Below are 27,818 nucleotides of genomic sequence, written 5' to 3' on the forward strand. Positions count from 1 at the left end.
AATATTCAGCTGGATGGTTGTGCATTAAATAAGATCTCAAGTTAGTAGTATTGCCACTGTTGTGAAACCCTGTAAACATACCGGCTGCAGACAAACCAAGTCTCCCTGAAGCTGCGGGAGTCTCCCACATTTCGGTAGTGGCTCCTTGATGCCCGCGAGTCACATATAATCTCCCGGAATTCAGAAGGAGTGCCCCAAACTTTTTTTCTGTAATCGCGTGTGGGAAAGAGAGAGAGAAAACAGAGAGGGTTCTGATTGGCCTGTTCTCTGCAAAGAGTCTGTGAGACAGCCAACCATTTTTTAGTGTGGGCGGGCAGGGTTTTCCCCCCTCCCGGACAGAATTTTTTTCAGTGAGTGAGAGAAAGCAGATCATGGGGGAGGCAATATTAATAATTATTGTAATATGATATTGTGGCGGCTCTGGGTTGTGTGTGTGGCTGCCTGAGGCATGTTTCTGTTCTCCTGTGTGCGAGGATGACAGGGGTGGGGCATCTCCCTTGGGAGGGGTTATGCAGAGAGGGTGGGCACCACTCTGGATCTGCCATCTGGGAGGCACACAGCTGGGTTGGTGGCCTTTAGTGGTGGTTTTAGCTCTCCTAGTCTTGTTAAAGACTGTAAGCGAGTGGCAAGCCTGTTCAATAAAGGAGCTGTTGAGCATTCAGCATGAGTCTCACGGGTCTTCCTTCCTCTTCCACGCCACATTTGGTGTCAGAAGTGACCCTGCTAGAAGATATTGAGCTGCTGGCAGGGGAAATCGAATGGCTGAGGAGGAAGACAGCGGACCAACGGACTAGAGGCAAGGCTCTCCAGCGGAGTGGACTCGGACCTGACGGCGCCAGCGGGCTGTTCGGAGGTCGTGGCCGGGGAGAGGACGACGCGGCGCCGACTCGCGGAACGGACGGCGCGATGATGGCGGCGCAAGCCTCCGGGATGGCGGGCTTGACGGCTCAACCCCGCCTTACCCCCTACGACGGCAGCGCTGACTGGACAGCCTTCGAAGCTCAGCTTGAGATCGTGGCGGGCGGTGCGGGCTGGACGGACGCCGAGACGACAGCCAACCTCTGCCTGGCGCTGCAGGGCGACGCGCTGAGGGTACTGATCGAGCTCCCCGCCGAGTGCCGCTGCGAGCTGCCTGAACTGACGCGGGCGCTGAGAACACGTTTCAGCCGCCAACCGTCGGAGGCGGCCGCCAAAATGCTAGTGGCGGACAGACGCCGACAGCAGGGAGAGACACTGGGCGTGCTGGCATCGGAGATGGCCCTGCTAACCCGCCAAGCTTACCCAACGTTTCTGCGAGCGGCCCAGAGGAGGTTCACTTTCTGCGTGCCCTCGAGTCGAGCGAGCTGCGCAAACACGTGAGGCTGGCCGACCCGCAGACCCTGGAGTACGCGGTGGAGGTGGCGGAGCTGTCCGAACTCATCCTCTCAAGCCATCCTGGACCGTGGGGGGCGTCGCCGGGTGCCCGTGATTCGCAGAGGTGGGGTCGGAGCCGGTCTGATGCCCAACTGGAGTGCTGGCGCTGCGGGGGGCGTGGCCACAAGCGAGCGCACTGCAGCCGGCCGGGAAACGGAGCTGGGACCACCCAGTGAGGGTTACGGTGGCCCCAGGAACGCTATGCTTACCCTCAGGATCTGCTTCCGGAACTGCCGGACTCAGCGGCTACTTCCTGAGATGCACATTGAATGGAGTGACGGTGAACGCGCTGGTGGACATGGGCTCGTCAGTCTCACTGATACGGCCCGAGCTCGCGACGGAGGTAGCAGGCGAGTTCGTGACTGACAACAGCCAGCGCATCGCTCTCTCTTCAGTCACTGGGGAGCCTATAGGTCTCCTAGGATTAACGGAGTTGACGATTGATGTCGGCAAGGGGCCCTTTCAACAACAGTTCTGGGTAGGACGCATCAACGACCCGTGCATTCTGGGCAAGGACCTGCTCTCACGCGTCAGAGCTATCATTGACTGTGCACGGGGCTCGGTGCTGGTGACTGGACTCCCCATAGTGCTACGCGGCGAGTTAGGGGTAAGTGAACTGGTGGGAGGGAATGTGTGTGATTCGGTGCGTGATACGGTAGAGGGTCCGCTGGATGCGGGGTTGAGTGTAGATCCGATAGAGGAGATGCTGGAGCGCAGTTGTGTGGGTTTATCTGGTCCCCAACAACTCCATTTGCGCGAACTGATCGGCCGTTTTCACACGAGTTTCGCTGTGTCTGAGCGCGAGTGTACTAAAACTAACTTTGCGGTTCATTCGATAAACACGGGTGACGCCCAGCCCATCAGGCTGAGGCCGCACCGTCTGGTGTTAGCAAAGCGCGTAGCGGCGGAGCAGTTAGTCCGTGAGATGGCGAGTACGGGCATTATTGAGCCTTAGAGCAGCCCGTGGTTGGCCCCGGTGGTCCTTGCGAAAAAGAAGGATGGAAATTGGCGCTTTTGCGTGGATTATCGGCGACTTAGCTCTGTCACGAAGCTTGACTCCTACCCGCTCCCCAGGATCGATGATATGCTGGACCAGCTGTCTGGCTCAGCCTGGTTCAGCTCGTTAGACCTGAGGAGCAGATATTGGCAGGTGCCCCTCGCGGCGGGGGATAGGGAGAAAACCGCTTTCTCGCTCGGCTCAGCCCTATGGCATTTCACGGTGCTTCCGTTCGGATTGTGTAACTCGCCGGCTACTTTTGAGCGTCTTATGGAGCGTGTTTTATGCGGGGTTCCGCGGTCGTGCTGCGTCGTTTATTTGGATGATGTCTTGGCGCACGGAACCGACTTCGACTCCACACTGTCTAACCTTGAAATGGTGCTTGGCGTGATTCAGGCGGCTAACCTGAAGCTCAATCCGGCAAAGTGTAATCTGCTAAGGCAGTTCGTGAGCTTCCTGGGCCACGTAGTGAGCGGTGCTGGCGTGGAAACCGATCCCAAAAAGACGGAGGCGGTCCGTGACTGGCCCACACCGCGAGACGCAAAAATGGTTCGCAGCTTCGTGGGGCTCGCCTCGTATTACAGGCGGTTTATTAGGGGGTTCGCGGACTTGGCAGCGCCGCTTCATGCTCTGACTAAACCTAGTGTGAAATTCCACTGGTCTGACGAGGCGGAGCAGGCATTCGAGGAGCTAAAAAGCCGCCTGTGCAATGCTCCGATTCTAGCGTATCCGTAGGTGTCTGAGAGTTTCATTGTGGATACTGATGCGAGCGACCACGGCCTCGGAACAGTCCTGTCGCAGGTTCAGGACGGCTCCGAGTGCGTAATAGCGTACTATAGCCGCAGCCTGGACAAGGCGGAGCGCAACTATTGCGTAACGCGCCGGGAACTACTCGCAGTGGTCGAAAGCCTTAAACATTTCCGAGCGTACGTGTATGGGGTGCCCTTTCTGCTGCGCACCGACCACGCCTCGCTACAGTGGCTCATGCGTTTCCGCGAGCCCGAGGGCCAACTCGCACGCTGGTTATCTAGACTCCAGGAGTTTCGTTTTGAGGTTGTGCATCGCCCGGGCCGTGGCCACAGTAACACCGGCTGTGTGTGGCTGCCGACTGCAAACATTGTGCTCGTGCTGAGGAGAAATCTGGTGAGACTGCGCGCTGCGCTGCAATCTCCGGGGATGTTACTGGCGCTGTCGGGGTGGCTCAGGTGTCCGTAGAGCAGCTCCGTGATGCGCAACGGGCGGATCGCGAATTATCGTGGGCAGTACATGCGCTCAGCGCGAACGTCACACCATCATGGGGGGAGGTGGTGCCGCTGGGGCCGATTGCTAAGGCGTGCTGTGCCATACCTGGGAGGATCCGGCGAACGGGCGGCACGTTTTTCAGGTGGTGGTACTGCGGGCGCTTAGGGGATCGGTCCTACGGGGAGTTCATGGGTCACCTGGGGCTGGGCACTTTGGTGTCACCAACACTCTGAAGCGCCTGAGGCAACGCTTCTATTGGCCTGGATGTAGAACCGACGTGGAACTCTTCGTGCACTGCTGTGACGTGTGCGCTGCCAAGAAGGGCCCCTCGAGGGCGCCCTGCGCACCACTTCACCCTTACCAGTGCGGCAGCCCGATGGAGCGGGTGGACGTGCTGGGCCCCTTTCCGGTGATGGACTCTGGAAATCGCTTTGTTCTGGTGGAGATGGATTATTTCACGAAGTGGCCAGAGGCCTACGCGGTGCCGGACCAAGGGGCGGTCACTACTGCGGATATCCTGGTGCGGGAGTTCTTTTGCAGATTCGGGGTTCCGGAAGAACTGCACAGCGACCAGGGGAGAAATTTCGAGTCGGAGGTCATGGCGGAGGTCTGCCGCATCCTGGGAATCCATAAGACCAGGATGACGCCCCTTCATCCGCAGAGTGACGGACTGGTGGAACGTTTTAACCGCACGCTGGCGGCGCAGTTGGCCATGGTGTCGGACAAGAACCAGCGTGACTGGAACAGGCACCTGCCGGTAGTGCTGCTGGCCTGTCGCTCCGCTGTGCAGGAGACGACGGGATTCACGCCGGCTCTGCTTATGTTCGGGCGCGAGCTGAGGACGCCGGTCTCCCTGGCTTTTGGGGCGCCTCCTGACGGGGGCGGGTACGCTTCGGACACGCCCACTTTCGTCTCAGACCTTATGTCTTCGCTGGAATTAGCGCACCGTCTAGCGTGCTCCAACCAGTCTGCTGCCGGGCAGAAGCGTGCGTACGACACGCACTGCTTTGGGGACCCGTTGGCGGTGGGGGCGAGGGTTTGGCTATATAACCCTCAGCGGAAGAAGAGACTGTGCCCGAAGCTCCAGTCGGCCTGGGTCGGTCCGTGCTTGGTGCTGTCCAGGCTGGGGGAGGTGGTGTATAAGATCCGGTGGGGCAGACGCACTATGATTGTGCACCGTGATAGGCTGGCCCCCTATACGCCGAGACTGTCGGACACTGTGGACGGTGGTGCGGAACCTGCCGGCCTTGCACTCGTGCCTGATCTGAACTCTGGCTCTTCGGAGCCGCTGGCAGGCGGTGCCGTGCCTGGCCCCTCCAGGCTGCCGCGGGCACGGAGGCCGCCCGCCCGCCTTAATGACTTTGTTTGCTACTGATTGTAAAAAAAAAAAAAAAAAAATGTTCTGTTGTACACGGGGTTTGTGTTGGGTTGGTGGGGTCGCCGGGACGGCTGACCCTTGGGAGGGGGGCTATGTGGCGGCTCTGGGTTGTGTGTGTGGCTGCCTGAGGCATGTTTCTGTTCTCCTGCGTGCGAGGATAACAGGGGTGGGGCATCTCCCTTGGGAGGGGTTATGCAGAGAGGTTGGGCACCACTCTGGATCTGCCATCTGGGAGACACACAGCTGGGTTGGTGGCCTTTGGGCTATTTTGACTTCTGGGGGTGAATGGTTTTAGCTCTCCTAGTCTTGTTAAAGGCTTTAAGTGAGTGGCAAGCCTGTTCAATAAAGGAGTCTCACGGGTCTTCCTTCCTCTTCCACGCCACAATATGAAATGTTTTTGATGTTGTGCATTTTTTTGTGATATTGTAACTGTAATTTTTTTGTCAAGTAAAGGCTTTTTTTTTCCAAAATAAAAAAAGAAAAGCAGAGGCAGGGCCTTCCAAAAAGAAAAAAGATAAAACTCATTTCACCTCTGAATACTCTAAATTTAATTTTAAAAAAGGTAAAATTAATGAATATAAAAGTAAGTTTTTTTTTTGGTTTTTTTTTTGGGGGGGGGGTAACCTCCCTGAAATCAACTTTTGCAACTTGGGATGTCTGCTGCTGATTCGCGTTGATGGTTCTCCTCGTTCATTTGGCTTTCAATACAAAATACTCTCACACCGGAGCTGAGGAATGCCGTTTTAAAACACAGCCTGTCCCTAAACGAAAGCTGTTTAGTTTTGAGAAAGTCCAAATAGCCTCGAATCCGTTCGCTGGCTAACACATCTCCCCACACACACACTCCCCGCTGTGTGAGCGCGCGTGCGAGCGTGTGTGGCCGCTGCTCACTCTTACTGCTGCATAAACTCTGCCTGCACTACAGTTCCTAACCGATAGATGTCGCTGTCTGACAGATCCGGCGAGAGAGCAGCACAGCGGGACTCCCTCTCTCATGTAAACAAATCCACGCGGAAACACGTGGCTGTTATCGACGTCGGCTAAATTATCGCGATAAAAAAAAATTATCGTACGATAAGTCGATAACATAGTTCTCACATATATACATTATATAGAGAGATACATACAGCATGTCAGGTCAAGGCAAGAGGCTTTTTATTGTCACTCCATTTGTGTACAAGTACCGGTACACATGCAACATGAAACAAAACAGCATTATGCAGTTTTAATAACCGACATATAGCATATATGTTCTATAAGTATGATTTAATATGGAACATATATGTATATTTTAACATTCTCAGAGGAATTATATTGGTTTTTATTCAACATATACTGTATTAAAAATACTATACCTGACTTACTGACTTGATATCCTATGCTAACAAATTTCATAAAGCAAAATGCTGTATATAACCTAACTGCAATTTTAGCTTATTTATTCCTGACAAAACAAACAGATCTAAAACATTCTGGATGAATGAGGTAAATATAAAGACGTCCAACACAAACTAACAAACAAACAGAATCACAGTGTCATGCACGGAATGCTATGAATGCACCATGCCCGTTTATTGGGTTTTAATGTTTCGCCCAGGCACAGCACTTACAGTCATCATTAAACACTGTTCCCGGTCCACATTTCCTCACAGTAGTTTCTCCAGCCACACAGTCATAAAATTGGTTGGGGTTTTCATGAGGGTACAGTCCATCGGGCTTTCCATTGCAGAAGCCTGGAGCGTTCTTGTGAGTAGTGATGGTGGTGGTGGTTGTTACTGGAAGGGGAAAGTGCAAACACAAATATACAAAACTTCAAATATACAGTTTATTGAGCAGTCTATACATGTTCATACTTTGATATAATATTAATATCTGCAGGCTATGTCTGTTTTGAACTTCTGTCTTTATTTGAACACAAATAATCATACTAATTATCCTTCCTTCTTACGAATATTCAGAAGCTTGTTTAGATGACCCATCAGAGGATGGTTCCCTTGTCCACAGAAGTGTCCAGCAAAGTCATCCAGATCCAGAGCCCAAACGAAAGCTCCTCCGAATTTGTTTTCTTTTAGATATTGGACCTGTGAGAAGAAGCAAAAAAGAAAAGAAGTTAGAGATTTCTTTTAAAACCAGTCCTGTGGGTATGAGGTGTTTTTTTTCTCAATAGTGACCTTCATTTCAAAGCTTTCTTTTGTGTCAAAGCCGACCCATTCGTTCCCTTTGGTGGCATAGGGCACTCTCTGATCGGTGATCCACTCAACTTTGGTTCCTTCCAGGAAACCACAAATCTGAGAAAGCAAACAAAAGAAATTGTGAAGCTCAACCCCAATTCCAAATACAGAATTTTGCAATTAACTTTTGAATGTCTTGTTTTATTCAAAATATAACATAGAAACATCAGTTCAGAATTTAAGACATTTTGCCATTTCATTAAAAACACAAACCCTGTGCAATTTCTCCAGATTCTATAACAGAAGAATCTATTATTATAGAATCAAATCTTATATTTCCAGCCTTTTATTGCCATGTCCCAACATTAATATTTTTCTTAAAAAGGTAAAATGTCTCACTTTCAACATATGATATGTGTTGTATGTTCTATTGTGAATACACTACGGGAGATTTTCTAATCATTGCATTCTGTTTCTATTTACATTTATGTATGTATATAACTTTGTACCTCATAGTAGGACCAGAATCCAGCTTCCTGGGTGTAGGTTCCCGGTGCAGCAGGTCCACTAGTTGGAGCTCCAACCCCATTATTTGCAGAAGAGAGGGTGAAGGTACGGCCGTAGGTGGCAAATCCCATCCTCAGCTTCTCCACAGGGATACCATTGTCCCTCCAGTACCTCATGGCGTAGTCCTAGAGAAGATAACACGTAAAAATACTTTAAGAACAGTTTTATGGTGTTATAGTTAAACTTAAAGTAGCTCCACACTTCATTGGTAGAATTCTGATATGATTTGATAGTGCACAAGTAGTTTATTTAAAAACAGTACTAAAGTGTTGCTATATTTAAGCTGTTGGTTGTTAAGGGGTGGCTAAGTGCTTGCTAAGAGGCTGCTGTGGTATAGGTGTCTGGTTGCTAAGGTGCTGCAAGTTCCTTGCTAGGTTGTACCTGGTGGTTGCTAAGGTCTTGCTAGGTGGCTGCTACGATGTTACTATACTTTACATGTTAATTGCTTAGGTTTGACTAGATGCGTGCTAAAATGTTGCTGGCTCAAGGTAGCTCCACACTTCACCGGTAGAATTTCAAGGGCCCTGACATACAAAACGAGACACTAAGAACTTTTAAAAGGTACTGTTCTTACATACAGTACCTGGAAATAGATCTCTGGGTTCTAGGGTTTAGATTTTCTGCCCGAGCCCGACCTGATGCCCGATATCCCACCACTTTCCTCAGGCTCAAGAAAATGGTCTGTGACCATTTAATGCAATTTTCATTTTTATATATAAAGCTATGGCATGATAATCACAATACAGCAAAATAACAAATCAAACTCAAACAATAACAAATAAATTATAGGTCTATGCTTCTTCAGTGTTGCAATGTTAATTAACATAATTCTGAACAGATTTCGCCGATTCAAACAGGCGGAAAATGTTCTTAAAAGCTTTAATGCTCTACTTACTAAAAAATGCCATCTGATGCAAGAAATTCAGCTGTTGCTGAAAATATCTCTTTAATATTCATGCATTTCCTCAGAAAAAAAACTGTACTCTCTTACCCTATCCTACCTATTTGTTTTTGCTCATCAGTTGAATTTTCGTGACTTAATTTTAAGATGGCGGTGCCTGGAGATGGATGGGCAACACTATGCCCCTATCGCTAGCATTGTAAGCTTGTTGAGAGCATCGGCTAAAAGCGCAGTTTTTCGGAAAGCTGGGGGCAAATGGAGGTGGGCTATTCAACAATCGTTCATATGTGTTATCATGTTTCACTACACCCAGGTCAATTTCACACTGGAGTTCCCCTTTAAAGCCTGGATTTTTTGGTCTTTTTAAAAAACTATTTCTTTACCGTGTTTAAAAAGACTTGATCGCCCTGGTCCTGAGCTCCCTGGTACAGGGGGCTGTTGTGTCCTGTAAAGTTGTCGGCGGCTCCGTGGAAATCGTAGGTCATCACATTGACAAAATCCAGATAGCTACAGATAAACAGTAACATAGAAATGTATTGTATCTGTACAAAATGTGATTTATGATGAGGTAAATTTTATAAAGTGTGAGATCAGACGTACTTGCCAAGCTCACTGATTTCATAGCCAGTGTCGATGTCTTTCTTGCCCGCTGGCACCGCAGCACTGAGTATAAGCCTTGGACGCTTAGTAATTCTGCCCTCATCAACAAAGGCTGCTTTCATTTCCTGTAGATTAAATGGACAAAGATCATAAAAAGCAAGAAAGATGATGATGAGAATGGCATTTCAAACAAAGCTACAGATTGTAGTCCAGCAGTGTTGCTTGGATACAGGTGATGGTTGCTGTTACGGAGGGAGATGTTTATATTTTTCTTTGTTGCCTTCCCTTTTCCAAGCTACCTCACTCTTGCGCTCTCCTTCACTCTTTCTATCAGTCCTGCAGGTTACCTGTGAGAGGGAGGAGCTGATTAATTGATCCTGGTCCTGCGTCACAATAAAGCGCTGGCCGACGTGGAGTGCAGCGCGACACCCGACCCATTCAACCACCACGCCGCCCAGACCAAACCACCTGTTTTTCTAACTTATTGTTTGTGCTGTTGTGAGTAAAAACTGAGCTGTTAAGATAACTAAAGTAGACACATGTTATTTAACTATATTATAATACTTCTGTAAATACACTTCAAATAATACTAAAAGCCAAGGTAGCACTGTAGGGGATAAGGCCTGTTTCTTTGGGAGGGGGTTTCTTTTCTCCTGTGTTTTGTTAGTTAGGGAGGGAGGGAAGATTTATGTATTTTTGTTTCCTTTTTTTTGTTAGGTAAGTTAGCTTTAAATATCTAAGTTAGTTTTGTTTGCTTGTTATTTTAGGCATTGCTTATCCCTGACGTAAATGCTACTATTTATTCTAAATAAATCATTTTGGCTTGTATCTCTGTGGTTGGTATCATCTTTGGTCTGGGCTTAAAATGCGTGAGCGGGTGTCGTCCTAGCATATGTTACTGGTCTGGCTTTCCAGGCCGTAACAGTTGCTATAGTCCAGCTTAGATGGTTGCTAAGGTGTTGCTAGGTGCTTGCTAAGGTGTTATTCTACTTTAGCTGTTGATTACTAAGGTGGCTAGGTGCTTACAAAGATGTAGCTGGTTTATAGGTGTTAGGTCGCTAAGGTCTAGCAAGGTGGTTCCTAAGGTTTTACCAGGAGGTTGCTAAGGTCTTGGTAGCTTCTTGCTAAGGTGTTGCTGCTGTATTTTGCTGTTGTTTTCTAAGGCATGGCTAGGTACTTGCTTGTTTGCTGTGGTATAGGTTACTATTCTATACTATACTATATGCCTAGATGTTGGTTACTAAGATGTTGCAAGGTGATTGCTAGTAAAACGTGGACAGACCTACCTTGCACAGCAGGGTGAATCTCTGCTTGTCCTCAGGAGGGCTGCCTCTGGCTCCAGGATATTCCCAGTCCAGATCCAGACCATCAAATCCATGAGTTCTCAGGAATGTGATGGAGGACTGGATGAACTTCTGACGGTTTTCAGGAGTGGACACCATGATGGAGAATCTGCAGTAAGATATAAACAATATTCTCAACATGCTTTTAATAGAGTTTAATTTAGAGTTGGCAGGAAATGGCATCCAGTCATTTGACCTTTGGTTTGCACTGTTTTGTGTCTACAGTATCAGCATAAAAACAATAATTTGTGTGGAATTACAAAAACATTGCTATTTTTATATCAAATAAAACATTTGGTATTTTATGCTTTTGTGAAACATCTCCCCTAATGGCTAATATAAAAAAAAACTAAAAAGATTTTAGTTATCAGGAATTTATTTCAAAGACTTGTCATTTTTGTAATTTAAGATGATTTTACAGAGAAAATCACAACCATCAGTGTAGATATATACACAAGCGTTGCTGCTATTTAAACAACGCAGGCAGAACGCATGAAAATAGAATGTTGACAGGGTGTAAGATAGCAATGAAACCAACTCAATTTTGTCTATAATACTTTCATGCTGTATGCAGGCTCTACAGTAGAAATTCATAATATATTAGTGATGCTTTTTTTTTTTGAGTAGCCTATAAAAACAGCTCAAGGTGACTGAACCAGAGACTGTAAAAAAAGATGGACGCCGTGTCTCCGTTCCCATACATTCAATGAAAATTAAGCCAAAATCTTCTGCCATGTTGGCGATCCTGCCACCCGATTCTGCGCAGTAGAGACCAGAGGAGGGAGAAAGACTGTGGATAGCAACCTACTCATTTAAATAACCCCGCCCCTGAGGGCTGTCTCGCGGTCACAGACTGCAGAGCGGGGCGGAGCGGAGCTGACGGTCTGTTATTGGTCCCGCCCATAACCAGCCCTTTTACAAAAACCACACCTTTTTTGAATAGAGCTGAATAACGTTTTAAAAAACGAATTCTGTAGGGATATAAAAATTTGACAATATAAGCAGAGGTTACACTAGCTGTTACACTTAAGTAATGGAGGTAGAATTACAGTATATTAGAAAAAAACGTGATTGAAAGTTGTCTGTTTTGCCATTGAAACCTATGGGGATGGGTGGGGTTACACAGCTTTCTGCAGCCGTACAGCAGGGGGCGCCCAACCTGTGGTGGCTTCACTTTTGAGAGACGATGCTCTGTCCAGCTATATACAGTCTATTGATTGAACTCACTGAGTCGAGCCGAAGGTCCATCCACCAACTGCCAAAAGTGTCTTCAGGGCTGGGTTCCTTCAGGAGGAAGACATCAATCTATCAGCTCAGATCTCAGTTTTATATGTTTCCATGATAAGAAGCTATTTGGAAGATAATGTAAGAGATAATGTTGGATGTACTTGTTCTTCAGATAATTGAAAGCTGCATAGAAAGTCTCATCATTCCACTCGGAGGTGACCAGCTCGTTGGCGTTGTCAATGAGGGCGAAAGCGTAGAACAGATGGGTGCAGAGGAAAGGGTCCACATTTGAAGGCATATACTTCGCAACGCCTGGTCTGTACTGGGACCAGTTGGTGAAATAGCAGCCCAGTTCTTGTGTTGAGCCTGCAAACAGAATTGCAAAATGCTCATGAGTTTTAAATAAAAGTGTTATTTAATCGTTTTTTTCATTCATTTTAAAATGTCTAGTCGTGGTCTCTAGTATGAATGAATGCCATGTGAGCCGTTTTTTGAGAAAAAAGTGCTCAGGTGTTTCTATTTAGCCCTGCTTTAGATCACTGAATTAGAGGTCTCTGAAGAAAGACTTATAAATATTCAAACATGCAAATATATCGCCTCTGATTGGCTAACAGCCCTGCCTTCCCCCCACAATCAAATTTACAGCTCTAAAACTCAAAGAACAAAATGTTTTCAGCGATACAGCCTTAGTTATAAAAATATAGCACTGAGTCCTAGGTAAAGTTAACCCTTACTCTTCACTTAACGTCAGACTCAAGTTGCTAAATCCGCGGCAGCACAAATAACCTAAGGCTAACGCTACTAAACTCTTACCTCAGACTTGGTGATTCGATGCTTGGGCAGTTTCACCACAGCGAAGCCCCAGAGTCCACTCTATATCATAAGGTCTCAGTAAAACGCGGAATTAACTGGAGATACGATTTTAAAATACAGTCACTTACACAAGATGGCTAACGCTAACTAGCTGATCTAAACAGAAGCTGTAAACTGAGTAAACAGAGCTGTTAGCTCCTCCTTAGCTATAGCTCCCAATGCTGTAGCCCAGGTTCAATGCCGCCTTTGGGCAGTCCTGAGCTGAGGTGGGCAAGGCCATAAACTCACTGGTTGACGTATACACCCTAACGTCTCTCTGATCAACTCATATTTCTGAGGATTTTTTTTTTTACTAGTTACTGCAGACATGGGAGTCTGAAGAACAGTTAAATATGCAGCATGAATATACAACTTAGAGGGACCTGTAGTATTTTACAACGAACAAGAAAAAGTAGATTTTATTGGACGGAGACCTTCAAAGCTAGAACTGACCAATCACTCCATCACTATTCATTTGCAAATAGCAGTGAAGTAAACTACTACTAAACTCCTAAACTTGCAGGAGGTACTAATTCCTTTGGACAGTGTACCTCTTGGTGAGAGAATTTGGCTGTAAACTGGTTGGTGGACCAGCTCTTGACCAGCATATTGTACAGTATTTTTCGTTTGAATTGATTGCCTTGGTTATACTGGTTGTCTAGCATGGTCAGTTTAATTGTGCTTGTAGACCACATAAACCAGTTAAACCATCATGCCATCTGGACAAACAGCCTCACCAGCTTAACCAGCTTGAGTTTGTCATGCATTTCCACTCCGAAATGATACAAATACAGTCAATTCCTAAATTGTGTAATTTAAATCTTGCACAGTTAACTTTAGCATTATATTTACTGATGCATACAAGATTTTTCCAGTGTATTTGTCAATTATATTATCTATAATTATTTAATTATAAGTTCATAAAACTTACCAAAATGGCACAGCACCAGGCACAGGCCTACAGAGGAAAGATTCAAGTCGTAAGTAAATTTGGTAACCTAAATGTATAATGATTTCTAAACAAACAACAACAAAAAATGATAATGTTGTTTACCTGCAAGGATTGTGAGTCTGGTCATTTTAACAATTAGATCTAGGATCGGAAAAAAACATTATTGGTCATTGTTTAAAGTGTATCATAATAAACCCACCAATCATGTTTCTGTTTTAAAATTCAATTGAAATTTAATTTTCATTATATTTTCATGGTTTCAACAGTTATTTTCCCATTTATGCCAACATGTGCAAAATAAAATTAATTGATTAGGTCCCTGTGCCTACTGTACGGCAACTTACCTTTGATACTGGAGAAGCTGAAGATCAATAATCAGCTGTTCTTCTGGTCTTTATATCCATCTGACCAACAGTTATCTAACCAATCCCAACAAAACCTCTAGATAAGGAAGAGGAAAGCTGCTAAATAATAAAGACAGGTTCAGTAAAAGAAGATAAGATATCTGTTTCAAATAAATTAACCATTTACTGGTTGTCTGAGCTTCTAATGTGCCAACAATAGTTTCGGCAAAATGTATTATTCAATAGGATGAACAGATCATGTGATTGTCTTAGAGCTTATATACAGTAAACACTTAAATGTAATTAAATATGTTTCTAATACTGAATCTACATTCAGTATAATTCTATATAGAGGACAATAAATCATCAGATTTCCATGATCCATGAAGTCTGCCACCATATACTTCTGGGTAAATTGGATTTTGTGCATTTTTGTGTTTTGTGTGGTGGTAAAATTTACTGTTAAAAAATACATTTTTAAATAAAAAAAATGTAGATCAATAAGTTTTCAGATGAATAACATTTAGATCCATTTATTCATATATATTAAAAAATGTATGGATCTCAATTTGTTTAAATCTTATGTTATTTTGAAATGTCTTCTTTTTTCAACAGGACATTTTGCAATCTAATGGGTTTTTCCATCACACACATAAAAGAAGCATTATTAAATTTCTAATGTATAAATTGCACCATTACATATTTCAAACTGATTAAAAACAGGTGTATATATTCACCTATATTCAAAATGCTATAGGTGCTATATTCAAAATGTAGATTCAAATACTTATGTCAGATTGTAGGCTCTATATACAGATAAATATAAATTGATGACAATATATATGGCCCTATTTTACCGATTTATAGTGCAAGTGGTCAATTGAGTATCGCGCAGCTGGATTTAGACCCAAACAGTGAAGTTTGCTTCAGAAGCAGAGATTTGATTGATTGACTTTGATTAATTTGAAACACAATTTAACCAAAAGTCTAAGGCTGGAGACGTGGGAATCTTTGAAATCAAGTGATTTATTATCTTCTATATTTATTGCACAGATTTATTATCTGCAGAGACCTTTGAAATTAGCAGTATTAATCTTCAAAGCCTCGCTCAACTGTACCTTGATCATGTTGCACACTTACTGACTGTGTTTACAGAGCTGTAAAGAACTGCTATTCAAACTGTTAACTCTTTAAACTCTGTACATGGGCCAACCCTTTAGTTATTCACCTCAATTATTATAATTCTCAGTTTTACACTGAGCCTGTGATAGAACCCTGTGGGTCTCAGCAAATGATGCTAAACTGTTATTGATAAGAATGTATAGTAGTTGTGCTGTTTTATTTAACACAGATTAAAGATTAAAAAGATGTTACAGAGGGTTCAAAAGTTGAAATATACAGACCAAATCAGTTTCTGAATCAGTTTCTCTGATTTTGCCATTTCTAGGTATAAGTGTGAGTAAAATGAACATTGCTGTTTTATTCTATAAACTACAGACAACATTTCTCCCAAATTCCAAATAAAAATATTGTCATTTAGAGCATTTATTTGCAGAAAATGAGAAATGGCTGAAATAACAAAAAGATGCAGAGCTTCTAGACCTTAAATAATACAAAGAAAACAAGTTCATATTCATAAAGTTTTAAGAGTTCAGAAATCAATATTTGGTGGAATAACCCTGGTTTTTAATCACAGTTTTCATGCATCTTGACATGTTCTCCTCCACCAGTCTTACACACTGCTTTTGGATAACTTTATGCCACTCCTGGTACAAAATTTTAAGCAGTTCAGTGGATTATTTTCCAGAGGTGTTCAAGATGGTAAAATCAAAGAAAACTCATAATTTTTAAGCGTTCTTTCATTTTTTCCAGAGCTGTATTTTTAAACAACATTTTTATTTTTATTGTGTTGACAATAAATTAAATGTGTTTTAACAAAATATTCTTTTATTTAAAAAGTCTTGTAAAAAAATTAAGCTAATTGAATACAACATTCTGGAGCAGATAAACAGATGAACATGATCTATTGGCACTGTGCCTAATGCCAGACATGGGCTAAAGCTTTATAAAGCCCCCAGTTTTGGAGCAGTGGGGGAACTGTGTTTTCTGGAATGATGGAGACCCATATAATACTTTCGTTTTTTTTGGAGCTGAGTTAATGATCATCAACCTGATTACAAATGGTCCCAATGTTTACAGTATTAAAATACCTCTACCATTAGAGTTAACTTTGTAGAGTAAATTAAACACTTTATGGAGTCATATACAGTATTTACACTATGTACCTCTCATAAGTAGAATACATCTCAAAATCTCTTCTAAGTGTTAATTTAATTATTCTTTTTAACTCTAGAGAGTGTTAATTTATTGTGCAGTGCATATTTTTGTATATTTGTATGCATTATTTTCTTGGTTTTAACTTGCAGCCTGTTACTTTCCCAAAACTATGTGAAAGAAAATCTAAATGAGATTATAAAATGTTTGCTATACCAAAAATTGACCTATTAATCCTGGCTTTATCCAAGTTTTATTTATAACACCAGTGGAACCTAAACCTCGCTTAACTAAACAAGCATATATACACACACATTTTAACTCTGTGTGTGGAAATCTTTGAATTGGTTGTTTGCATGTGTCGAACTCCAATCTCATTGTTGGCAGAGCATGGACTCTTAATTTACGCTTTAATAAAAGCCTTGGCACAAACAATATCAGCATCACCTATTTAACACGCAGCCATTTATATTAGACCTTTGAAATTAGTAATGTGCAAAGTCCTTGTTTAATACAGGCTTGATTATAAAACATACAACAATTATTGAGGAGATGTGTTATTAAAATGCTCATGTGGTTATAGCAGGGTTTCTCAACCGGATACGCCCACACGGCGAGTCTGTTGAGTTGTGCTGTCAAACCGTGCTACTCTTATGTGTATATTTAAAGGTAAAAATACAAAAGAAGCACAATATTAGAGCATGTGTTCAATAAAAAGTTCATGTACTATATTTGGAAAGCCTAAATCCCAGTTTAGGGTAAAGTTATGGTAGCAAGAGTTTATTTTAGATATTCTTCTTCTTCTTCTTCTTCTTCTTATTATTATTATTATTATTATTAGGGGGCCTTGACGCTTTTAAGTTGTAAACAGGTGGGCCGTCGGTTATAGACTTATTTTATTCTGATTTTCAACCTGTTCACTATAGGACAGTGAAATGAATTATTAACAAAACTGTAACAGTTCTATAAATGTTCTATTGCCAGTTCTTTTTTCTCGCTTTAAAATACCCCTTTGTAAGATAACAGAGACGGAGGAGCAGCTGGTTCTAAGCTGGATGTTTTAGCAGGGTTCACCGGCCGATAAAAAAGAACAGCGTCTCGTTCATACATTTGCCAGTGTTAAATCAACACTGTTAGTGTTAAATCAACACTTATTAGTGTTAAACTTTACACTCTCAGTATTAATTTAACACTGACAGTGTTGATTTAACACTGGCAAATTTCCTGTGTACACATTCTTGCTGGTGGCAGATAAACTGCTTGCTCTTTCAGGAGACACGCCCCAAAGCGGCGAGAGAAAGGCGGAGAAAGCGATTGGGAGCAATGCCGCGTCGCTGCAGTGCGAACAAGAAAAGTTACGCCGCTTCAAAATTAAATCCCTCTCTGTAGTTTATCGGTTTGGGTCCGCATTGGACAACGTCTGGGTCCGGACCCGGATCGCGGTCCGCCTATTAGTGACCCCTGGTCTAGCTCTTTCACCATTCAGATTATATTATATTTTTAGACTGTGGTCTGTGTGTTTACCGTGTTAAACAAGCTAAGTAGGACGAACTGCTAGCTAATATTACCCTGGCTTACTGAAACATTTAGGGTTCCTCAGTGTAGAGCTGTCGGGCAGCATTAGCCGCTAACTGCGGCCAGCCTTAGATCTACAAATCTAAACCTATTGTAAATAAACAGAAGCGCTTTATAAATAGACGAATAAACAGTTTTTAAGGAGAAAAATCTGTATAGATTAATATCCAGTGCTCATATTTTTTTTTTTTTTTTTTTACAGTTTTACAGTTTTGTTTACCTAACTTAGCTTACCTTTACAGGTCTGACCTGCTGAATTAGAAGGGAAACATGGCAACACCCCTGTTTCTTACTAGTGTCGCATAATGCGTCTTATAATCTGGTGTAATAGGCCAGAAAATAGATGTTTATTGATGGTGCGCCTAATAATCTAGTGCGACTTCAGCACAGCTGTTAACTGAAAGCTTTGAATAATCAAAAATATAAAACATATATTCTGGTTTGTTTAACCCTTTTTGTTTTGTTTACTAAGTTTTTGATATGTTTTCTTCACACACATATATATATATATATATATATATATATATATATATATATATATATACAGAGACTATACTACCTTTAATGTAATCAAATACATACAGCATTTCAGGTCAAGGCAAGAGGCTTTTACTGTCACTATATCTGTGTATACGTACCGGTACACATGCAACATGAAACAAAACAGCATTATGCAGTTTTGATAACTGACATATAGCATATATGTTCTAGAACATATATGTGAATTTTAACATTCTCCCAGGAAATATATTGTTTTTTTTCTCAACATATACTGTATTAAAAAATATTATACCTGACTTGCTGACTTGATATCCTATGCTAACAAATTTCATAAAGCAAAAAGCTGTATATAACCAGCTGCAATTTTAGCTTATTTATTCCTGACAAAACAAACAGATCTAAAACATTCTGGATGAATGAGGTAAATATAAAGACGTCCAACACAAACAAACAAACAGAATCACAGTGTCATGCATGGAATGCTATGAATGCACCATGCCCGTTTATTGGGTTTTAATGTTTTGTCCAGGCACAGCACTTACAGTCATCATTAAACACTGTTCCCGGTCCACAATTCCTCACAATAGTTTCTCCAGCCACACAGTCATAAAATTGGTTGGGGTCTTCATGAGGGTACAATCCATCGGGCTTTCCATTGCAGAAGCCTGGGCCGGGCTTGTGGGTAGTGGTGGTGGGGGTGGTTGTTACTGGAATCGTTGAGGCACCAGGTTTAGGGGTGGTGGTGGATGGCCTCGGAGGCACCACTGAAAACAAAGAAAAAACAATGGTTTGAGATATTAGAAAAAGAGCAATGCTGTATTACATGTGTATTTTACTCATATATATACCAATTAAAAACAATCTCAAAATATCTATATTTATACATATGAATATATGTAAATTTACCAATATCCAGGAGGTTGTGCAGATGACCCATCAGAGGATGGTTTCCTTGTCCGCAGAACTGTCCAGCAAAGTCATCCAGATCCAGAGCCCAAACAAAAGCTCCTCCGAACTTGTTGTCTTTCAGATATTGGACCTGTGATCATTGAGAGAAAGGGTAGAGTGAGGTTTCTGCCTTTAGTCTGTATCTTTTTTCTGACAAAAATATGCTTATTTTAGCTCCCTTGCTGCCATATTCCATATATTCCACATATTCCATATTCCATATATTCCATATTCCACATTTTACAGACTTTTTCTGGCACCCCAGAAAAATTATTTTTGTTTTTGCTGACATTTTCTGGAACCCTGCCACAATAAATACTACTTATTTCAGACATGATATGGCACCCCTGCTGCCAAGCAAGTGCTACTTTTTACTGACATTTACTGGAAACTCTGATGCCAAAAATTACTAGACATTTTCTAGACACTTTGCTGGCAAAAAAAAAAAACGTTTTTACAGACTTTTTTCTGACACCCCTGCTGTCAAAAATACAAATTCTTACCAGCAAAACCACCTTTATTGAAGTTGTCTAGCATATTTGCTGCAAAAAAAACTTTTTTACAAACCTTTATCTGGTTCCCCTGCTTACTGCTATTTTTCTGGCACCTTGCTTCAAAAAAAACCCTTCTGATTACTGCCAGTTCTCTGGCAACCTTGTTGCCAAAAATTACTACTTTTCACAGATATTTTTCTGGCAACCCTGCTGCCAAAAAGATAATATTTTTACCTAAATTGTTTTAGACACGGTGTGCAAAAAAAAAAAAAAAACTTTTTTTTACAGACCTTTTTCTCACATCCCTGCTGCCAAAAAATACTCATTTTTACCAGAATTTCTACCAACATTTTTTTGCAACTTTGCTGTTAAAAAAGTAACTTTTTACATACCTTTTCTGGCACCCTGCTACCAAAAATACAACATTTTTCAGACCTTTTCTTGCACCCCTGCTTTCAAAAATTCTAAATAACACTTTTACTGTCATTTTCTAGCATCTTTGCTGCCAAGAAAATGCACTTTTTACAGAACTTTTTGTCACCCCTTCTGCCAATAAATGTATACTTTTATACTGACATTTTCTAGGAACGTTGCTGACAAAAATGACCCTTTTTTTACAGTTTTACAGACATTTTTTTTGGTACCCCTGCTGCCAAAAAATACTACTGTTTACTGCCAATTATTACTTTTTACCAACATTTTCAAGATACTTAAAAAATCCACTTTTTTACAGAATTCTCTACTGAAACATACCTTGGTCTCAAAGCTTTCTTTGGTGTCAAAGCCAACCCATTCGCTGTTCTTGGTGGCGTAGGGCACTCTCTGATCGTCAATCCACTGAATTTTTGTTCCTTCGAGGAAGCCACAGATCTAGGGGACAAAATGTATTTGTTACAATAAATAAACTGAACATTTTGGCTTACCATTCATTTTTTTTTGTGTTCGTGTTTTTTTTATTCAGATAGTCCTACCTCATAGTAGGACCAGAATCCTGCCTCGCGGGTGTAGGTTCCAGCAGAAGCGGGTCCACTGGCTGGAGCTCCAACTCCATCTTCAGCAGAGGTGAGGCGGAAGGTACGGCCGTAGGTGGCAAATCCCATTCTCAGCTTCTCCACTGGGGTGCCGTTGTCCCTCCAGTACCTCATGGCGTAGTCCTGAACATGGAGCAGTCCTCGTTTAGAGATCAGAAGGTAAGAACCATCTGTATTTCAGTGCATATCAGCTCAGTTTAGAAGTGAAAGGACTTACAGTGTTGAAATAGATGAGATCTCCCTCGTCTTTAGATCCCTGGTACAGGGGGCTGTTGTGGCCGGTGAATCTTTCCCAGGTTCCGTGGAAGTCATATGTCATCACGTTGATGAAATCCAGATACCTAGATTTATAGAAAATAGAAACGATTAATGCACAACTGTTTTCTACTGTGTATTTACAGTATATGTCCTGGTAAAGTGATTTAGGCAGCTATTGGATACAAAAGTCAGTCACCCCTAGTAGTAGTAGTGTTAGAAGTACATGCAATATCAAATATTAAGGCTTTAAAATGAAGGATTTGATTAGTATAGGGATTACTTTGCCCCACATAATAATAATATGATAAATAAAGAGAGTTTTATCTTTTGTGCTGAAAAAAACTATTCTGTGCTCAAGACTTCTCAAGATTCTGGGCAAAGCTTTTTTTCTTAGATGTAGAATGATTGCATATTTTCATAATTCCATTCCTCTTTTGAGTGAATAAAAGCGAAAGCTTCGGCTATTTGCTGTTGTTTTTCTATTTTACTTAGATAAAACACTCATAGAGTGAGGAACAGCAGCAGGAGCTCCTCAGACAAAGTGCTGTTCTCATATCACATAATATTTCTCCAGGTAGGACAGAGCGAGAGACGAGCATTTGAGCTAAAAAATGCATACTGGAGGGGAAATTAAACTGGATGAACCTGTATGATACCCAGCACTACAATTACACGTATTGTACCATCATTACATTAACACGATTAAACTTATATGCTCCACTTTTTTACTGAGTTATGTCTTGTGGCATTACATTAAAGATATAAAGGTCTTTAATGTAAGGTCCACCTATTGCTGACACAATTGTGCAAATGCACAATTAACACAGCTTTTCTAACTTCTGTTGACCATAGAATAGGACTCTCTGGAGCAAATAAACATGAACCTCTGAATACCCTTTATATTGGAGGAAGAAGAAACAATGAATACACAGGTGTCCCAATACTTTTGTCCTTCTGACTTCACACTTACTTGGCAATTTCGGCGATTTCATATCCAGCATCGATGGTTCCTTTGCCAGCTGATACTGCAGCAGACAGCAGGAGTCTAGGCTGTCCTGTAGCATTTGCCTCAGCCTCATAAGCTTCCAGCAGTTCCTTAATAAATCGAACAGAGAACAATTATTAGATACTTAGAAATTAATTAATTTACAGTAGTTAATTAAGGCTTTAATGGATTTGGCCAATGGAGTCACTGGTCTACCTTGCACAGCAGGGTGAATCTCTGCTTGTCCTCAGGAGGGCTGCCTCTGGATCCAGGATATTCCCAGTCCAGATCCATACCATCAAATCCATGAGTTCTCAGGAATGAGATGGAGGACTCGATGAACTTCTGACGGTTGGCAGCATTTGATACGGTGATGGAGAACCTGAGGCAGATTTTGAAATAATTAAATTTCTGCTCATCCATTTTGTTTTGAGGACATATTTAAAGATGATGTCTGTAATTTTGGGATTTAGGGCCCTCTTTGGTTAGAATGGGTAATGGCACCGTGCATACGGAAGAATCATTTAAAACTGGGTTGGTGTGCTGCAGTCTCCTTTCAGACCGGATGAATCTGGTTCCAGGTTATGTTCAGTCAAAAAGCTTTAACTACACACTTTGTTTTTACTATGAGTGAATGAGCTACTTAGCTCTGAGTTTCCCCTTCTGAAGTCTCCATTGCTCCACCAGCCGCTCGAGTTCAGTAAAACTGAGCCGGATTCTCTTTTAGAGGCTGTATGTGTGATGTAAAGACGCGTGACGACGTAGCCAAAAGAACTCAACCCGAAAAGCAACCTGACACCCCATTTTTTAGAATTAATATATTAGGCTTAGCAGGGATGATCGTTCCAGCACACTGGTACCATTAAACACAACATTTTATTACTTTTCCACTCAGAAATGCTTCTGCTTTCAGTTTAGAAACAAAATTATACGCACTGCCACTTTAAGTCACTATATCGTAGTGGATAGGGTGTTGAACTTATTGAACTTATCAAACTTATTGCAGTCAACCATCTCAACCAATCAGCAGAGGTTTGTTAGGCTAATAAATTAGTCTAGAGGTCATTATGTCTTTCAGTTGTAACATGCCTTTTCATCTCTCACCTATAAATCACTTCACACACAATGATAAATATAATATTTTGCGTATTATATTTTCATAGGTTTTGATGAATTAATTTATGTAACTTTCTAAAACATACACTATTTTTTTTTATAGAGGAGCATATTTTAGAAACTAATCATTTTAGAAAAACGAATCATGTTTACTAATGCCCTAAAAAAATAAACTATAATAAAAATAAAAATTTCATTCCTTTTTCTTGTTAATGATGTTAAAGGAATAAATTGCAAGAGAGTCACAATTGTCTGAATCTGCTTTATCATCTACTATCCAGTACTGAAGGATGAAATCTGGTGTAGGTGCCAAATACTCACTGGGTTGAGCCAAAATTCCATCCGCCAACAGCCAGAAGAGTTTTGAGAGCGGGATTGCTGCAGGGAATAAGGAAATATTGGTTACTCTGCTCCTATTGTGTTCTGGCTAAATATTTATCTCCAAAAAATGGTAAAATCTTGTAAATTTAATCTCTATTATGTGTCCATATCTAGATTCTAAACACACAGAATTGACTGTAGTATTTTTTTTATACATTTTTTTTATGTTTGCTTACAATTTTGATGGTCAGAAAAAAAATATATATTAAAAAGTAATATGTTATTATAATTATTAATTTCTGCACTTGATTTCTGATATAAATAAGTGTAAAATCACAAAAGTGCTAAAGAGTATTAATATTATTTAACACCATAAACTACAACTAATGTAAATAAGGAAATTATAATCACGGTAATCTACTCCTGTACCAAACACACCTTAGCAACCCCCCAGGGACACACCATGACAACCATCTCTCAGACCTTAGCAACCCCCTGGGAGACCATGGCAACCATCTATTAGACCTTAGCAACCCCCTGGGACGCCATGGCAATCATCTATTAGACCTTAGCAACCCCCTGGGATGCCATGGCAACCATCTGTCACACCTTAGCAACCCCCTTACATCAAAGCAACTGCCAAGTAACCACTAAGCAACTACAGTGGCTTGCAAAAGTATTCATACCCTTTGAACTTTTTCACATTTTGTCACCTTACAACCACCAACTTAAATGTATTTTTCATAGATTTTAAGTGATAGACAAACACAAAGTATTGCATAATTGTGAAGTGGAATGACAATGATACATGGTTTTCAAAGTTTTTATCAAATAAAAATCTAAAAAGAATGTGTGACGTGCAAAAGTATTCAGCCCCCTTTACTCTGAAAGCCCTAAATAAAACCCAGTGCATTCAACTGCCTTCAGAAGTCACTTAATTAGTTAATAGATTCCAGCTGTGCGTAATTTAGTCTCAGTATAAATAAAGTATAAATACACCACTGCCTGGAAGTGAGAAACACCAGAGCTAAAGTTAAAGCATGTTAAAAATTTAAACAATTATGTGTAAGGTACTAAATCATTTGATATTAGTCACTGTTAAAAAAAAGGCACAAAAATTATTATTATTATTGTAATTAATAATGGTACCCTCTTAACTTCAAATGCATTCATACCTGTTCTTCAGGGCATTGAAAGACTGGTAGAGGGTCTCATCATTCCACTCGTACGTGATCAGCTCGTTGGCATGGTTGATCATGGCGAAGGCATAGAACAGATGTGTGCAGAGGAACGGGTCCACATTAGCGGGCATATACTTCCCAATACCAGGTCTATACTGGGACCAGTTGGTGAAATAGCAGCCCATTTGCTTGGATGATGTAGCTAAATAAAAAGACACAACACAGAGGCACATAGTCAATTAAATTATAGATTACAGCTTTACTGCGGATTAAATTGGACACTGTAAACGCTATAAAAACACACACACACACACACACTCATTATAAACCAATTATAAACGTATCTATGACTCACCGAAGTGGCACAGCACCAAGCACAAGCCTGAAAAAAGCCGGATGTTTGAAATTAAGGTCAATAAAAGAGTAAATGGCAAAGATGAATTAATACAAGATAAAATATAAGATAATAAACTAAGGACTAGACCTGAAGATGAAATGAATATGCAGAATATGAAAACTTTTTAATACCTGCTAGAAGAGTAAGCCTGCCCATGTTGATGGTGATGGAGCAGTCTCGTCTTTTCAGTTGTTTTTCTTCTGGTTTTTTTTTTTTTTCAAATAAAGAAAAATAAATAGCAAACTTTATTATTTTTCTTTAATACTAAAGAGTAGATGAATATACAGTATGAGTAGTAAGTATATTGCTATATATTTTTATCAACTAAACTTGACAGTACAAAATGTGCAGTTACTGGTACCTTATCATAACAAAAGAAAATAAAATAAAGTAAAAAGAAAGAAAAAATAATAAAGTACAATTGGCCTAAATTGACAGTATATTGACATAAACATTTTATAAATAATTAATATCTGTGAATAAAACAGTACATATTTCTACAATAAAACCAAATGTAATCAATATGTTTATAGAAAGAGTACAGTAAAAGTTGAATTACAGTAATTAGTATGTTTCTAAACTAATTTTAATTACATTATAATTAATTGTATTATAATTTTACTATAGTAAATTATAATACAATTATTGTTATTCAAGGTAAATGGTTACAAGAAATACAATAATTTCTATTAAATTCTAAATACAGTATTTTATGGTAAACATTTACTGTAAAAATGCCAGCATTGTTTACAGTGCACTTACCTTGGGTGCTGCGAGAACGACCAGCATGCCTCTAAACAGCTGGGTTTAAATAAGCAGCCGGATGGGTCTTGTCTGATCAGATAAGCGATGGAAAATTTATTAGGACATCCAGAGATACCATATCTGTCCTAAACTGTGGACCGAAATGACTCAGAGTGATACCGAGATGGCAAAGTGTACAGTTCTGGATCACCTTTGAACTTTTCTAATGGGGTTCATTAACACAAATAAATGAAACCACATGAAAAATAATACAATGTATGTATGGTTAATAAAGGTGTGAAAAGTATTTACATTTATTACTCAGGTAGAAGAATAGATGCTAGGGTTTAAAATGATTCTGTAGAAGTTGAAGTATCAACTCAAGCTTTTTACTTTTTAGGTAAGAGTGTAAAAGTACTGGTTTTAAAACTACTTAAAGCATAAAAGTAAAAATAATGTAAGAAAAAATACCACTGAGTATAAAAGCTTAGGCTGCCTCACAGGATCCTATAGTGCACTACCCCAAAACACATCTTTCTAAAAACCACAATGACTATAAGGTTATATTAAAATAATAATGTTGAAAATGTTTAAATACACTAGACTTCCTGTTTTAGCTGCATATATGAAATGTTAGTAACTAAGTTAAGTAAAGCTAAGCTAAGTAAACAGAACTGTAATTCTTAAAAAAAACACATTCTTTTTTTTATAATTTTATTTCTAATTTTTCCCATTTTCTCCCCAATTTACACGGCCAATTACCCAACCCGCTCATTAGGACTCCCCCTATCACTAGTGATGCCCCAACCAGAGGTAGCAGAGCAAATCGTGCTCCCTCTGAGCATCAGCAGCTTGATGGATGTTAATCTACACAGATTTCTCTCCTGAAAACTGTTTATGTGGGTGAATAAGCTTAGATTTCCTGATTTCCACTAAGGCTGGGAGCAGCAGCATTAGCTATTGCCACCCAACAGCACTACATTGAGGCTGAGTGTGTCTGTAAATGTGCAGGCTACAGCCTGATAAACTCATATCTAAACAGGGAAAGAGCTAGCCCTGCGGTTAGCGGGTAATGCTAATGCTAGTCGGGGTTAGCAGCAGGCTAGAGTCCCACATGCTCACCTTTGAACAGCAAAAGAGCTAGTACATAGCGTGGTAGGCAGCTAATGCTAATGCTGCTCCAGCAGTACTAGCCAGGGTTAGCAGCAGCTACAGGCCGATAATACTCATGCTGAAAGACCTAGCACTTAGCACTTAGAGGTTAGCAGCTAATGCTAATACTGCTCCAGCCTCTTTGTTGGAGAACTAAACTGAACCTCTAGCTGACTCTAGCTACTTTAGCTGAGTGACTTTACTTCTCCTTACAACCTGACTGCTAAAATTCATACATAAGGCACGCTTTCGATTTTTGAGAAAATGTAAGAAATAAGTGCACCTTATAGTGTGAAAAATATAGTAAAAGAAAAAAAGAATTATAAAAAATACAGTAAGCAATTACATCCGCTTTATTACTGTCCAACACTGCTGTGCAATCATACTGATATAGACTACAGTTATATCATCACTGTAGATCATCCGCTAATTTCTTAATTACTTTATGAACCTTATTATTATTAACAATAATAATAAAAACCCTGTTTTGCTGACTGTAGATGAAGAGTGTCAGCAGGTTAAAGTTCGCCATTAAATACATGGTTAAAAAAGTTCAAGTGTTTTAAACTTGCATTTGTACAATAATCGTATATATATATATATATATATATATATATATATATATATATATATATATATATATATATATGAATCAGAATGTATGAATCAGAATGTAAACATGTGTTTCAGTTATAGCAGTGCTGGGAGATTTGCTGTAATCTGCAGGCTGCAGTTATTATTGCTGTGTTCCGTAGAGCAGCAGTTTTTCATCTGATCAGTGTAATCAGACACAGTAATCAGCATTTGGAAATGGTGCCATTAGCAGCTCGGCCCTTTATCTTTATATCTGCAAG

The 27,818-nt window shown here is 41.0% G+C and overlaps 2 protein-coding genes across 2 annotated transcripts; both read right to left on the minus strand.

The window, feature by feature from the left end:
* Positions 1-6,163: 6,163 nt before the first annotated feature.
* Positions 6,164-14,041, minus strand: LOC103040327 (acidic mammalian chitinase). Its single transcript, XM_007228561.4, has 12 exons — positions 13,988-14,041; positions 13,746-13,784; positions 13,623-13,649; positions 12,001-12,205; positions 11,840-11,896; positions 10,556-10,721; positions 9,270-9,394; positions 9,053-9,176; positions 7,711-7,893; positions 7,202-7,318; positions 6,979-7,111; positions 6,164-6,805 (listed from the first exon to the last, which is right to left on the minus strand). Exons 2-12 carry the CDS (start codon positions 13,768-13,770, stop codon positions 6,612-6,614), a joined length of 1,356 nt encoding a protein of 451 aa, XP_007228623.3. The 5' UTR covers positions 13,771-13,784; positions 13,988-14,041; the 3' UTR covers positions 6,164-6,611.
* Positions 14,042-18,797: 4,756 nt separating this feature from the next.
* On the minus strand, positions 18,798-25,890 carry LOC103040645 (acidic mammalian chitinase). Its single transcript, XM_007228562.4, has 12 exons — positions 25,831-25,890; positions 25,200-25,268; positions 25,027-25,053; positions 24,666-24,873; positions 23,491-23,547; positions 22,270-22,435; positions 22,039-22,163; positions 21,028-21,151; positions 20,751-20,933; positions 20,533-20,649; positions 19,244-19,376; positions 18,798-19,101 (listed from the first exon to the last, which is right to left on the minus strand). The coding sequence occupies exons 2-12, from the start codon at positions 25,222-25,224 to the stop codon at positions 18,851-18,853; spliced, it is 1,416 nt and encodes a 471-aa protein (XP_007228624.3). The 5' UTR covers positions 25,225-25,268; positions 25,831-25,890; the 3' UTR covers positions 18,798-18,850.
* Between the last annotated feature and the right edge of the window lie 1,928 nt (positions 25,891-27,818).

The sequence above is a fragment of the Astyanax mexicanus genome, chromosome 24 (assembly GCF_023375975.1).
Source record: "Astyanax mexicanus isolate ESR-SI-001 chromosome 24, AstMex3_surface, whole genome shotgun sequence".
Classification (NCBI taxonomy): domain Eukaryota; kingdom Metazoa; phylum Chordata; class Actinopteri; order Characiformes; family Acestrorhamphidae; genus Astyanax; species Astyanax mexicanus.

Bases quoted from the DNA above. Each gene is read 5' to 3' on its own strand.
- LOC103040327 (XM_007228561.4), bottom strand. From the start codon at position 13,770: ATGACCAGACTCACAATCCTTGCAG. The intron at 11,897-12,000 runs GTACATCCAACA...TTCCTCCTGAAG, and splicing joins TTCAATTATCTGAAGAACAA to GAACCCAGCCCTGAAGACAC. The intron at 9,177-9,269 runs GTACGTCTGATC...GTTTATCTGTAG, and splicing joins GAAATCAGTGAGCTTGGCAA to CTATCTGGATTTTGTCAATG.
- LOC103040645 (XM_007228562.4), bottom strand. From the start codon at position 25,224: ATGGGCAGGCTTACTCTTCTAGCAG. The intron at 21,152-22,038 runs GTAAGTGTGAAG...CTATAAATCTAG, and splicing joins GAAATCGCCGAAATTGCCAA to GTATCTGGATTTCATCAACG. The intron at 20,934-21,027 runs GTAAGTCCTTTC...CTCCATGTTCAG, and splicing joins ATCTCATCTATTTCAACACT to GACTACGCCATGAGGTACTG.